The sequence below is a fragment of the Stenella coeruleoalba genome (genome assembly GCF_951394435.1).
Source record: "Stenella coeruleoalba genome assembly, chromosome: 5".
Classification (NCBI taxonomy): Eukaryota; Metazoa; Chordata; class Mammalia; order Artiodactyla; family Delphinidae; genus Stenella; species Stenella coeruleoalba.
Window position 1 is genome coordinate 36,483,823 of NC_137150.1, and position 14,831 is coordinate 36,498,653.

Below are 14,831 nucleotides of genomic sequence, written 5' to 3' on the forward strand. Positions count from 1 at the left end.
AGTGGTAGATGAGCTTATGTATTTTAATTCATTCAACAAATATCTGAGTACCCACATGTGCCGGGCACAGTTCTAGGTGCCAGTGAACAGAATGGACAAAACCTCTGTTTAATGTTATAGTTGGTGAGGGCGGAGATGGGGGAGAGGTGGGACAGACAGAACACAGATAAATACAAAATAAGTCGGGTGTTGGTCATGTTTAAATGTACTGAAAAAATAAATAGAAGAGAAGACTGTTGTGGAATGTGTGGTTAGGACTGTTACTGTTTTAGATAGGGTATTCAGAGATGGAGATGGTGTTCCTATTAGATGATATGAGACATGGAGGAAGTAAGTGCTGACCCTTTTGGATATTTAGGGAAAGAGTAAATAGCAGTACAGAGTTCCTGGGATGGGACCTTGTTTAAGGAACAGCAAGGAAGCCACATGGTTACAGCAGAGTAAGCGTGGAGTGTGTGGTAGAAGATGAGGTCAGAGAGGTTGTTGGGAACCAGAACACCAGGACTTTTGAGGCCACTGTGAAAATGTTGGCTTTACTCATAGTGAGATGGAGTTTTGAACAAAGGAGAGAGAGACACAATCTGATTTCAGGATTACCCTGGCTACAGTGAGGAGAAAAGAGACCATTAAATGTAGAAGCAGAGACCAGCCAGAAATCTATGGTAGTAATCAGGAAAGGAGACTAAGGAACCAGGTGGTAGAGGTAGAAGTGCTTAGGAGTGATTGGGTTCTCATATAGATCTTGTACATATTTTGTTAGATTTACACCAAAGTATTTCATTTGGGGGGGGGGGACGTGCTAATGTTAATTGTATTGTATTTTTAATTTAAATTCCACTTGTTCATTGCTAGTATATGGGAAGGCAATGAACTCTTGTGTGTTAACCTTGTATCTGGCAACTTTGTTGTAATCATTTATTAGTTCTATTTCCTTTTCTTGTCCTATGGCATTAGCTAGGATGTTGAAAAGCAATGGTGAGAGGGAACATCCTTACTTTGTTCCTGATCTTAGTGGGAAAGTTTTGAGTTTCTCATGGTTAGGTATGATCTTAGCTGTAGGCTGTAGAAGATAGTCTTTATCAAATTGATGTCCCCCTCTATTTCTAGTCTCCTGAGAGTTTTAATCATGAATGGGCATTTGGATATATTTCATATGCTTTTTCTGCATCTATTGATATGATCATGTAATTTTTCTTCTTTAGCCTATTGATGTGATGGATTACAGTAATCGGCTCTATTTCTGACAGAAGGATGTTGAAGTATCTTAACTACAGTAGTTGATTCATGTATTTCTCCCTATAATTATATCAGTTTTTGCCTCATCTATTTTGATGCTTTCCTGTTAGGTGCATACGCATTAAGGATTATTATGTCTTCTTTAGGAATGAACCCCTTTATCATTATATATATGCTCCTCTTTAACCCTGATAACTTTTCTTGGCTGAAGTCTGCTCTGTTTGACATTAATGTATCTACTCATGCTATCTTATAATTAGTGTTATCATGATATATCATTCTCCATCCATATACTTTTGATCTGTGTCTTTAAAGTGGATTTCTCGTAGACAACATATATAGTTAGGTTTTCTTCTTGATCCACTATGACAACCTCTGTCTTTTATTGATGCATTTAGACTATTGGAGTTTAAAGTGATTATTGATAGTGTTGGATTAATATCTACCATATCTGTTACTGTTTATTTGTTGTCCTTGTTCTTTGTTCATATTTTTATCTTCTGTTCTTTTTCTGCCTTTTGTGGTTTTAATTGAGCATTTTATGTGATCCCATTTTCTCTTTTCTGCATATCAGTTCTATTTCTTTTTTTTACTTTTTTAAGAAAAAGTTGCCTTAGATTTTACAATATACATTTACAACTAACCCAAATTCTCTTTGAAATAACACTGTACCACTTCACAAGTAGTGTACCTTATAATAACAAAATAAACCTAATTCTTTCCTCTCATCCCTTGTACATTGCTGTCAGTTCATTTCACTTACAAGTAAGCATGAATAAGCATATCTATCTATAAGCATACGTAATTGTATCACTGTTGCTATTATTCTGAATACAGTTATCTATTACATCAATTAGGAAGAAGAAAATTTTAATTTTACCTTTACTCCTGCTCTGATGCTCTTTTTTATGTAGATCCAAGTTTCTGATCTTTATCATTTTCCTTCTCTCTAAAGAACTTTGTTTTTGAATTTTATTTTGTTTATTTTTTTTATACAGCAGGTTCTTATTAGTTATCTATTTTATGCATATTAGTGTATACATGTCAATCCCAATCTCCCAATTCATCCCCCCCACCACCACTTTCCCCCCTTGGTGTCAATACGTTGGTTCTCCACATCTGTGTCTTTTTTAATGTTTTTTTTTGTTTGTTTGTTTGTTTTGCGGTACGCGGGCCTCTCACCGCCACGGAGCACAGGCTCCGGACACGCAGGCCCAGCGGCCATGACTCACGGGCCCAGCTGCTCCGCGGCACATGGGACCCTCCCGGACCGGGGCACGAACCCACGTCCCCTGCACCGGCAGGCGGACTCCCAACCACTGCGCCACCAGGGAAGCCCACATCTGTGTCTTTATTTCTGCCGTGCAAACCAATTCCTTGGTACCATTTTTCTAGGTTGCACATATATGCATTATTATACAATACTTGTTTTTCTCTTTCTGACTTCACTCTGTATGACAGTCTATACATCCATCCACATCTCTACAAATGACCCAATTTCATTCCTTTTTATGGCTGAGTGTTCCATTGTATATATGTACCACATCTTCTTTATCCATTCATCTGTCGATGGGCATTTAGGTTGCTTCCTTGACCTGGCTATTGTAAATAGTGCTGCAATGAACATTGGGGTGCATGTGTCTTTTTGAATTATGGTTTTCTCTGGGTATGTGGCCAGTAGTGGGATTGCTGGGTCATACAGTAGTTCTATTTTTAGTTTTTTAAGGAACCTCCACAGTGTTCTCCATAGTGGCTGTATCAGTTTACATTCCCACCAACAGTGCAAGAGGGATCCCTTACCTCCACACCCTCTCCACCATTTGCTGTTTGTAAATTTTCTGATGATGCCCATTCTAACTGGTGTGAGGTGATATCTCATTGTAGTTTTGATTTGCATTTCTCTAATAATTAGTGGTGTTGAGCAGCTTTTCATGAGCCTCTTGGCCATCTGCATGTCTTCTTTGGAGAAATGTCTATTTAGGTCTTCTGCCCATTTTTTAATTGGGTTGTTTGTTTTTTTTACTATTGAGCTGCATGAGCTATTTATATATTTTGGAGATTAATCCTTTGTCCATTGATTCATTTGCAAATATTTTCTCCCATTCTGAAGATTGTCTTTTTGTCTTGTTTATAGTTTCCTTTGTTGTGCAAAAGCTTTTAAGTTTCATTAGGTCCCATTTGTTTATTTTTGTTTTTATTTCCATTACTCTAGGAGGTGGGTCAAAAAAGTCATTGCTGTGATTTATGTCAAACAGTGTTCTTCTTATGTTTTCCTCTAAGAGTTTTATAGTGTCTGGTCTTACATTTAGGTCTCTAATCCATTTTGAGTTTATTTTTGTCTGTGGAGTTAGGGAGTGTTCTAATTTCATTCTTTTTTTTTTTTTTTTTTCCCTGATATGCGGGCCTCTCACTGTTGTGGCCTCTCCCATTGCGGAGCACAGGCTCCGGACGCACAGGCTCAGCGGCCATGGCTCACAGGCTTAGCCGCTCTGCGGCATGTGAGATCTTCCCGGACCGGGACACGAACCCATGTCCCCTGCATCGGCAGGCGGACTCTCAACCACTGCGCCACCAGGGAAGCCCTAATTACATTCTTTTACATGTAGCTGTCCTCTTTTCCCAGCACCACTTATTGAAGAGGCTGTCTTTTCTCCGTTGTATATTCTGGCCTCGTTTATCAAAGATAAGGTGATGACCGTATATGCGTGGGTTTATCCCTGGGTTTTCTATCCTGTTCCATTGATCTACATTTCTGTTTTTGTGCCAGTACCATATTGTCTTGATTACTGTAGCTTTGTAGTATAGTCTGAAGTCAGGGATTGTGATTCTCCAGCTCCGTTTTTTTCCCTCAAGACTGCTTTGGCTATTTGGGGTCTTTTGTGTCTCCGAATTTTAAGTTCTATTGTTCTAGTTCTGTAAAAAATGCCACTGGTAATTTGATAGGAATTGCATTGAACCTGTAGATTGCCTTGGGTAGTACAGTCCTTTTCACAATATTGATTCTTCCATACCAAGAACATGGTATATCTCTGCATGTGTTTGTGTCATCTTTGATTTCTTTCATCAGTGTCTTATAGTTTTCAGAGTACAGGTCTTTTAACTCCTTAGGCAGGGTTATTCCTAGGTATTTTATTCTATTTGTTGCAGTGGTGAATGGGATTGTTTCCTTAATTTCTCTTTCTGATCTTTTGTTGTTAGTTTGTAGGAATGCAAGAGATTTCTGTGTATTAATTTTCCATCCTGCAACTTTACCAGATTCATTCATTAGCTCTACTAGTTTTCTGCTGTCATCTCTAGGATTCTCTATGTATAGTTTGTTATTTGCAAACAGTGGCAGTTTTACTTCTTCTTTTCCAATTTGTATTCCTTTTATTTCTTTTTCTTCTCTGATTGCCACGGCTAGGACTTCCAAAACTATGTCGAATAATAGTGGCGAGAGTGGATATCCTCGTGTTCCTGATCTTAGAGGAAATGCTTTCATTTTTTCACCATTGAAAATGATGTTTGCTGTGGGTTTGTCATATATGGCTTTTATTATGTTGAGGTAGGTTCCCTCTATGCCCACTTTCTGGATAGTTTTTATCATATATGGGTGTTGAATTTTGTCAAAGGTTTTTCTGCATCTATTGAAATGATCATATGGTTTTTATTCTTCAGTTTGTTAATATGGTGTATCACATTGATTGATATGCATATATTGAAGAATCCTTGCATCCCTGGGATAAATCCCACTTGATCATGGGTGTATTATCCTTTTAATGTGTTGTTGGATTCTGTTTGCTAGTATTTTGTTGAGGATTTTTGCATCAGTATTCATCATTGATATTGGTCTGTAATTTTCTTTTTTTGTAGTATCTTTGTCTGGTTTTGGTATTAGGGTGATGGTGGCCTCATAGAATGAGTTTGGGATTGTTCCTTCCTCTGCAATTTTTTGGAAGAGTTTGAGAAGGATGGGTGTTAGCTCTTCTCTAAATGTTTGATAGGATTCACCTGTGAAGCCATCTGGACCCGGACTCTTCTTTGCTGGAAGATTTTTAATCACAGTTTCAATTTCATTACTTGTGATTGGTCTGTTCATATTTTCTATTTCTTCCTGGTTCAGTCTTGGAAGGTTATATCCATTTCTTCCAGGTTGTCCATTTTATTGGTATGGAATTGCTTGTAGTAGAATTTTAGGATGCTTTGTATTTCTGCGGTGACTGTTGTAACTTCTCCGTTTTCATTTCTAATTTTATTGATTTGAGTCCTCTCCCTCTTTTTCTTGATGAGTCTGGCCAGTGGTTTATCAACTTTTTTATCTTCTTAAAGAACCAGCTTTTAGTTTTACTGATCTTGCTATTGTTTTCTTTGTTTCTATTTCATTTATTTATACTCTGATCTTTATGATTTCTTTCCTTCTACGAACTTTGGGTTTTGTTTGTTCTTCTTTCTCTAGTTCCTTTAGGTGTAAGTTTAGATTGTTTATTTGAGATTTTTCTTGTTTCTTGAGGTAGGATTGTATTGCTATAAACTTCCCTCTTAGCACTGCTTTTGCTGCATCCCATAGGTTTTGGATCATTGTGTTTTCGTTGTCACTTGTCTCTAGGTATTTTTGTATTTCCTCTTTGATTTCTTAAGTGATCTCTTGGTTATTTAGTAACTTATTGTTTAGTCTCCACATGTTTGTGTTTATTATGGGGTTTTTTTCCCCTGTAATTCATTTCTACTCTCATAGCATTGTGCTTGGAAAAGATGTTGATATGATTTCAATTTTCTTAAATTTACCAAGGCTCAATTTGTGACCCAAGATGTGAATATCCTGGAGAATGTTCCATGTGCAAATGAGAAGAAAGTGTAATCTGCTGTTTTTGGATAGAATGTCCTATAAATATCAATTAACTCTATCTTGTCTATTGTGTCATTTAAAGCTTGTGTTTCCTTATTAATTTTCTGTCTGGATGATATGTCTATTCGTGTAAGTGAGTTGTTAAAGTCCCCCACTATTGTGTTACTGTGGATTTCTTCTTTTATAGCTGTTAGCAGTTACCTTACGTATTGGGGTGCTACTATGTTGGGTGCCTATAGATTTATAATGGTTATATTTTCTTCTTGGATTGATCCCCCCTTGATCATCCTTCCTTGTCTCTTGTAACATTCTTTATTTTAAAGTTTGTTTTATGTGATACAAGTATTGCTACTCCTGCTTTCTTTTGATTTCCATTTGCATGGAATATCTTTTTCCATCTCCTCACTTTCAGTCTGTATGTGTCTGTAGGTCTGATGTGAGTCTCTTGTAGACAGTATATATATGGGTCTTGCTCTTGTATCCATTCAGCGAGCCTGTGTCTTTTGGTTGGAGCATTTAATCCATTCACATTTAAGGTAATTATTGATATGTATGTTCCTATTAACATTTTCTTAATTGTTTTGGGTTTGTTTTTGTAGGTCCTTTTCTTCTCTTACGTTTCCCACTTAGAGAAACTTCTTTTAGCATTTGTTGTAGAGCTGGTTTGGTGGTGCTGAATTCTCTTAGCTTTTGCTTGTCTGTAAAGCTTTTGATTTCTCTGTTGAATCTGAATGATATCCTTGCTGGCTAGAGTAATCTTGATTGTAGGTTCTTCCCTTTCATCACTTTAAACATGTCCTGCCACTCCCTTCTGGCTTGTAGAGTTACTGCTGAGAAATCAGCTCTTAACCTTATGGGAGTTCCCTTGTATGTTCTTTGTTGTTTTTCCCTTCTTGCTTTCAATAATTTTTCTTTGTCTTTAATTTTTCTCAAATTGATTATGTTTGTTGGCTTGTTTCTCCTTGGGTTTATCCTGCCTGGGACTCTGTGCTCTTCCTGGATTTGGATGGCTATTTCCTTTCCCATGTTAGGGAAGTTTTCAAGTATAATCTCTTCAGATATTTTCTTGGGTCCTTTCTCTCTCTGTTCTCCTTCTGGGACCCCTGTAATGCAAATGTTGTTGTGTTTAATGTTGTTCCAGAGGTCTCTTAGGCTGTCTTCATTTCTTTTCATTCTTTTTCCTTTATTCTGTTCTGTGGCAGTGAATTCCACCATTCTGTCTTCCAGGTCACTTATCCGTTCTTCGACCTCAGTTATTCTGCTGTTGTTTCCTTCTCGTGTATTTTTCATTTCAGTTATTGTATTGTTCATATCTGTTTCTTTGTTCTTTAATTCTTCTAGGTGTTTGTTCTTTAATTCTTCTAGGTCTTAGTTAAACATTTTTGAATCTTCTCGATCTTTGCCTCCATTCATTTTCCGAGGTCCTGGATCATCTTCACTATCATTATTCTGAATTCCTCTTCTGGAAGGTTGCCTGTCTCCATTTAGTTGTTTTTCTGGGGTTTTATGTTGTTCCTTCATCTGGTACAAAGTCATTTGCCTTTTCATCCAATCTATCTTTCTGTGAATGTGGTTTTCCTTCCATAGGCTGCAGAATTGTAGATCTTCTTGCTTCTGCTGTCTGCCCTTTGGTGGATGAGGCTGTCTAAGTGTCTTGTGCAAGCTTCCTGATGGGATGCACTGGTGGTGGGTAGAGCTCTGTATTGCTCTGGTGGGCATAGCTCAGTAAAACTGTAATCTGCTTGTCTGCTGATGAGTGGGGCTGAGTTCCCTCCCTGTTGGTTTTTTGGCCTGAGTTGACCGAGCACTGGAGCCTACGTGGCTCTTTGGTGGGGCTAATGGCAGACTCTGGGAGGGCTTAAGCCAAGGAATACTTCCCAGAGCTTCTGTTGTCAGTGTCCTTGTGCCTGTGGTGAGCCACAGCCACCCCCCACCTCTGCAGGAGACCTTCCAACACTAGGAGGTAGGTCTGGTTCAGTCTCCTGTGGGTCACTGCTCCTTCCTCTGGGTCCCGACGTGCACACTACTTAGTGTGTGCCCTCCAAGAGTGGAGTCTCTTGTTTCTTCCAGTCCTGTCAAAGTCCTGCAGTCAAATCACGCTAGCCTTCAAAGTCTGATTCTCTAGGAATTCCTCCTCCCATTGCCATACCCCCAGGTTGGGAAGCCTGAGGTGGGGCTCAGAACCTTCACTCCAGTGGGTGGACTTCTGTGGTGTAATTGTTCTCCAGTTTGTGAGTCACCCACCTTGCAGTTATGGGATTTGATTTTATTGTGATTGCGCCCCTCCTACCATCTCATTGTGGCTTCTCCTTTTTCTTTGGATGTGGGGTATCTTATTTGATGAGCTCCAGTGTCTTCCTGTCAATTATCGTTCAGCAGTTAGTTGTGATTCCAGTGCTCTTGCAAGAGGGAGTGAGTGCACATCCTTCTGCTCCACCATCTTTTTTGTTTGTTTGTTTGTTTTGTGCTTGTTTTGTTTTGTTTTGTTTTTGCGGTACGCGGGCCTCTCACTGTTGTGACCTCTCCCGTTGCAGAGCACAGGCTCTGGACGCGCAGGCTCAGCGGCCATGGCTCATGGGGCCAGCAGCTCCGCGGCATGTGGGGTCTTCCCGGACGGGGGCACGAACCCACATCCCCTGCATCGGCAGGAGGACTCTCAACCACTGCGCCACCAGGGAAGCCCTGCTCCACCATCTTGAACCAATCTTCCTAAAGAACTTCTTTTAATATTTCTTGCAAGGTAGTCTCCTGGCAACAAATGGCCTCAAGTTTTGTTCATTTGAGAAAGTTCTTTATTTTTCTTGCATTTTTGAAGGGTAGTTTCTCAGGACACAGAATTTTAGGTTGGTGGGTTTTTTTCTCCCAACTTTTTTTAAAATTTAAGTTTTCCAGCTTTATTGAGGTATATTTGACAAAACTGTAAAATATTTAAAGGGTACAATGTGATGATTTGATATACATTGTGAAAGGATTTTTCCCCACTGAGTTAATTAACCCATCCATCGGCTCACATACAGTTGATCCTTGAAAAACACAGTTTTGAACTGTGTGGGTCAACTAATACGTGGATTTTTTTTTGCTAAATATTTCCTTCAGTACTATGTGATGTGTGGTTGGTTGAAACTGTGGATGTGGAATTGCAGATCCAGAGGGCTGACTGTAAAGTTATATGCAGATTTTTGACTGCACAAAGGGTAGGTAACCCTAAGCCTTGCATTGTTCAAGGGTCAACTAACTGTATTTACTTTTTTTTGGTGAGAACATTTAATTTCTACTCTCTTAACACTGTATTGGATCACTGAAATTTGCTATCAGCTATAGTCACCATATTATACATTAGATCCTCAGACCTTATTCATCTTAAACCCAAGAATTTGTACTCTTTAACCAGCCTCTCCCTATTCCCCTCGTCCCCCAGTCCCTAGGTCACCACTTTTATACTTTGCCACTTTTGATAGAGATTGAATTGAATCTGTAGATTACTTTGGTGAGAATTGACATTTTAATAGTAGTAATTCTTCTAATCCATGAACATGGAATATCTTTTTATTTGTTCCTTCCTCAGTTTCTTTCATCAAGGTCTTACAATGTTCAGTGTACAGATCTTTGACCTTTTTGGTTAAATTTATTCCTAAGTGTTTTACTCTTTTTGATTTTGTTGATGGCAATGTTTTCTTAATTTTTCCTGCTGACAGTTTGTTGTTAGTACACACACAATTGATTTCTGTAGGTTGGTTTTCTTTTCTGCAAGCTTGCTGAAATAATTTATTAGTTCTAACAGCATTTTGTTAGAATCTCTAGGGTTTCCTAGAGACAGTGTTGTGGCATCTGCAAATAGAGACAGTTTTACTTCTTCGTTTTCAATTTGGATGATTTTATCTCTTTCTTCTAGCCTGACTGGTCTGGCTAGGATGTCCAATACTTTGTTGAATTCTTGTTTTGTTCCTGATCTTAGAGGAAAAGCTTTTCACCACTGAGTATGTTAATTGTGGACTTGTTGTATATGGCCTTTATTATGTTGAGGTACGTTCCTTCTCTACCAGTTTGTTGAGAGTTTTTATCATGTATGATGTTGAATTTTATCTTTTGCTTTTTCTGTATCTATTGAGATGACCATATTATTTTTATCCCTCATTTTGTTTATGTGGTATATAACACTGATTGTCTTGTCAGATGTTGAAACCCTGGAATAATATCTCAGAGCCATAGATACGGAGTAGTACATGTCTATATAAAACATTTAGCCTAATATCTGCTGCTTTATAGATGATAAAGTGTCAGAAACACATTAATCAAGTCAATGAAGTTATATTTGGTTAATAGTACCCAAGAAAGAAACACTTAGAATATTCTGATAGGTTTAATGTATGAGGATTTTCTAATATAGAAAATTGGTACCTGCACATTGCATGTGAAGGCATATGGGACTGAGATCTAAAATCGAGTTATCACTGCATTAAATAGATAAGACAATTGCAGTAACCTAGGTAGAGAACTGAGGGTACTGTGAATTATCTCTGTAGGACTTATTTCAAGGTCATGTAGTTCATTAATTGCTGTATAAGGAAAGACCTTTATAAAGCTGTACCATGGCAATGTAGTTTTTATTTGTATTTTTTTCCCCATAGCTAAAAATCCACTAATTTGTATCAGTTTCCACGTTTATGGAGGAAGAAATTGTGAGGAATTACTGTGGGTTCTGGTTGAGTCTGTTCAATAGGAAAAAATTTTAATTTATGATTATTTTCCCTATAAAGGTATAGCAAATGAATCTAAAAAATTATATGGAGCCCAGTTCCACCCTGAAGTTGGCCTTACAGAAAATGGGAAAGTAATACTGAAAAATTTCCTCTTCGACATCGCTGGGTGCAGTGGGACCTTCACTGTGCAGAACAGAGAACTTGAGTGCATTCGAGAGATCAAAGAGAGAGTCGGCACATCAAAAGTTTTGGTAAGCAATTTATATTTGAAAGTCTATAAATTTATGTCAGTGATATTAGAACTCAGAGTTGGCTTACTCAGCATAGCCCTTAAATTTTGACTGGGTGATCATGTGCTTTTGAGTTGCACTGTTTCAGTGTGTTCTTTCAGTTACCATACATACCTTTCGTACAGACAGTGGTTTTTTGTTTTTGTTTTGTTGTTTTGCTTTTTTTGGCTGTGCTGCACAGCTTGTGGAATTTTAGTTCCCCGACCAGGGATTGAACCTGGGTCCTTGGCAGTAAGCATGGAGTCCTTACCACTGGACCGCCAGGGAATTCCCCAAACAGTGTTTTTAGGTAGTGATTTAAGCTGATAACTTAGCTTCTTTTTCCTTATTCTACTCAGTTTGACTTTTCATTTCACCCTGTAGGTTTTGCTCAGTGGTGGAGTAGACTCAACAGTTTGTACAGCTTTGTTGAATCGTGCTTTGAACCAAGAGCAAGTCATTGCTGTGCACATTGATAATGGCTTTATGAGAAAACGAGAAAGTCAGTCTGTTGAAGAGGCCCTCAAAAAGCTTGGAATTCAAGTCAAAGGTATTGAACTCCGGAAGAGTTAATTTACATGTCAGAACTTGTTTAATCAAATCTAGCGTATGATTAAGTGAGCACACTGCCTTAACTAAGTACAGTTTTCCCACTAAGCTTATGGTTGAAAATGTTTTTTATTTTTACCTTGTAATTACTTTTGGTTCAAGAGGGGTCACAATATAAATTTGGAAACTTGATTACTCCAAATGTTATGTATAAATCAGTAAGTTACCTTTTTCCAGCTACTATTCTGTTCTTTCTGTTCATCTTCTTAGGCCTTAACTGCTTTTACATTTGTGGATATCTTTTATACTTTAAAAAAACAAGATGTAAGCAATAGCTATAATGAAATTAAGTCAGTAGTTTAATGATATAAACTACATATTATTGATTTAAGTGGAATTGATGCCAAAAGGTTGAGTATAAAATGAAGAGTTGTAGTTAAACATGAAGTAAAGATGAGTCTATTTCTTTCTCCTTTGGAAACGTCACTAAAATAACAGTACAGGCATAAAACAAGTATAATGCCAGAAGAATGAGGAATAGGGAGGAGGTAATAGCAGTCTGATGGTTTCAAAAAAATGTTGGAAAGTGAAAAGCAGATGGATTATGCAGATTTTGTCCGTTAAGCTAATGAAGCTTAAATTTCAGTACTGCTCACTAGCCAAGCCTTTACCAAACTCTGGGGAAGGAACCTAGTAGTGTCTTCTCATAGTTACAATTTTTATGCAATTTGAAAGTAAGATATTTTAATAATTTGCCGTTAATTTACTTTATTTTTATTTATTTATTTATATTGATTATATAAGGAATTAGGGGCTATTAAGGTTTTTTCTTTTCTTCCCAAGCATTAGCTAGTTGCCTCAATGTAATTTCTCATAAATTAACTCCAGTATGTAAAATAGTACCAAACTGTTTTAATCATGACAGTTTCATAGTACATTTTAATCTATGGTTGGATTTATGTCCTTTCATTACTATACTTTCTCAGAATTTTCTGGGATAATGTTTTATGTACATTCTTCCAGAAAATATTTAGTGTTATTTGTCAATTGGCTGTTAATTTAGATTACTTTTTCTTTCCACTCTAACTTGCTCTCTTTTGGGTGGGTTTGTAGTGGCTGCAGGCATTTTGGGATTACACTAAGAAAACGTCGAGTTGGGGATACATTTAGTCTGGGTTTGGTGCTATATTTGTGATTTGCAGTGTTTCTGTGTATAGTCTGTGTTAGCCGTGGTAGTATTAATTTGTGATTTTAAAAAATGCCTGATTTATTATTCTTTTTTTTAATACATCTTTATTGGAGTATAATTGCTTTACAATGGTGTGTTAGTTTCTGCTTTATAACAAAGTGAAACAGTTAAACATGTACATATGTTCCCATATTTCTTCCCTCTTGTGTCTCCCACCCTCCCACCCTCCGTATCCCACCCCTCTAGGTGGTCACAAAGCACTGAGCTGATCTACCTGTGCTATGCGGCTGCTTCCCACTAGCTATCTGTTTTACGTTTGGTAGTGTATATATGTCCATGGCTCTCTCTTACTTTGCCACAGAATACCCTTCCCCCTCCCCATATCCTCAAGTCCATTCTCTAGTAGGTCTGTGTCTTTATTCCTGTCTTACCTCTACGTTCTTCATGACATTTTTTTTTTTTAATTCCATATATATGGGTTAGCATACAGTATTTGTCTTTGTCTTTCTGACTTAGTTCATTCTGTATGACAGACTCTAGGTCCATCCACCTCATTACGAATAGCTCAATTTCATTTCTTTTTATGGCTGAGTAATATTCCATTGTATATATGTGCCACATCTTGTGTATCCATTCATCCGATGATGGACATTTAGGTTGTTTCCATCTCCGGGCTATTGTAAATATAGCTGCAGTGAACATTTTGGTACATGACTCTTTTTGAATTATGGTTTTCTCAGGGTATATGCCCAGTAGTGGGATTGCTGGGTCATATGGTAGTTCTATTTGTAGTTTTTTAAGGAACCTCCATACTGTTCTCTACAGTGGCTGTATTAACTTACATTCCCACCAACAGTGCAAGAGGGTTCCCTTTTCTCCACACCCTCTCCAGCATTTATTGTTTCTAGATTTTTTGATGATGGCCATCCTGACTGGTGTGAGATGATATCTCATTGTAGTTTTGATTTGCATTTCTCTAATGATTAATGATGTTGAGCATTCTTTCATGTGTTTGTTGGCAGTCTGTATATGTTCTTTGGAGAAATGTCTATTTAGGTCTTCTGCCCATTTTTGGATTGGGTTGTTTGTTTTTTTGTTATTGAGCTGCATGAGCTGCTTATAAATTTTGGAGATGAATCCTTTGTCAGTTGCTTCATTTGCAAATATTTTCTCCCATTCTGAGGGTTGTCTTTTGGTCTTGTTTATGGTTTCCTTTGCTGTGCAAAAGCTTTGAAGTTTCATTAGGTCCCATTTGTTTATTTTTGGTTTTATTTCCATTTCTCTAGGAGGTGGGTCAAAAAGGATCTTGCTGTGATTTATGTCATAGAGTGTTCTGCCTATGTTTTCCTCTAAGAGTTTGATAGTTTCTGGCCTTACATTTAGGTCTTTAATCCATTTTGAGCTTATTTTTGTGTACGTTGTTAGGGACTGATCTAATCTCATACTTTTACATGTACCTATCCAGTTTTCCCAGCACCACTTATGAAGAGGCTGTCCTTTCTCCACTGGACATTCCTGCCTCCTTTATCAAAGATAAGGTGACCATATATGCGTGGGTTTATCTCTGGGCTTTCTATCCTGTTCCACTGATCTATCTTTCTGTTTTTGTGCCTGTACCATACTGTCTTGATTACTGTAGCTTTGTAGTATAGTCTGAAGTCAGGGAGCCTGAATTCCTCTGGCTCCTTTTTTCATTCTCAAGATTGCTTTTGTTATTCGGGGTCTTTTGTGTTTCCATACAAGTTGTGAAATTTTTTGTTCTAGTTCTGTGAAAAATGCCCGTGGTAGTTTGATAGGGATTGCATTGAATCTGTAGATTGCTTTGGGTAGTAGAGTCATTTTCACAATGTTGATTCTTCCAATCCAAGAACATAGTATATCTCTGCATCTATTTGTATAATCTTTAATTTCTTTCATCAGTGTCTTATAATTTTCTGCATACAGGCCTTTTGTCTCCTTAGATAGGTTTATTCCTAGATATTTTATTCTATTTGTTGCAATGGTAAATGGGAGTGTTTTCTTGATTTCTCTTTCAGATTTTTCATCATTAGTGTATAGGAATG

At 37.7% G+C, this 14,831-nt stretch overlaps 1 protein-coding gene across 5 annotated transcripts in view; it reads left to right on the plus strand.

Annotated features, from left to right (window-relative positions):
• The window catches only part of GMPS (guanine monophosphate synthase), a 120,182-nt gene that overhangs the window by 66,172 nt on the left and 39,179 nt on the right, over window positions 1-14,831 (plus strand). For all 5 annotated transcript variants that reach the window (XM_079921276.1, XM_079921275.1, XM_079921277.1 and 2 more), the window contains 2 exons: window positions 10,819-11,012; window positions 11,415-11,580. In XM_079921276.1, the coding sequence (XP_079777402.1) occupies window positions 10,819-11,012; window positions 11,415-11,580 (360 nt within the window). The remainder of the gene's footprint in view (window positions 1-10,818; window positions 11,013-11,414; window positions 11,581-14,831) is intronic.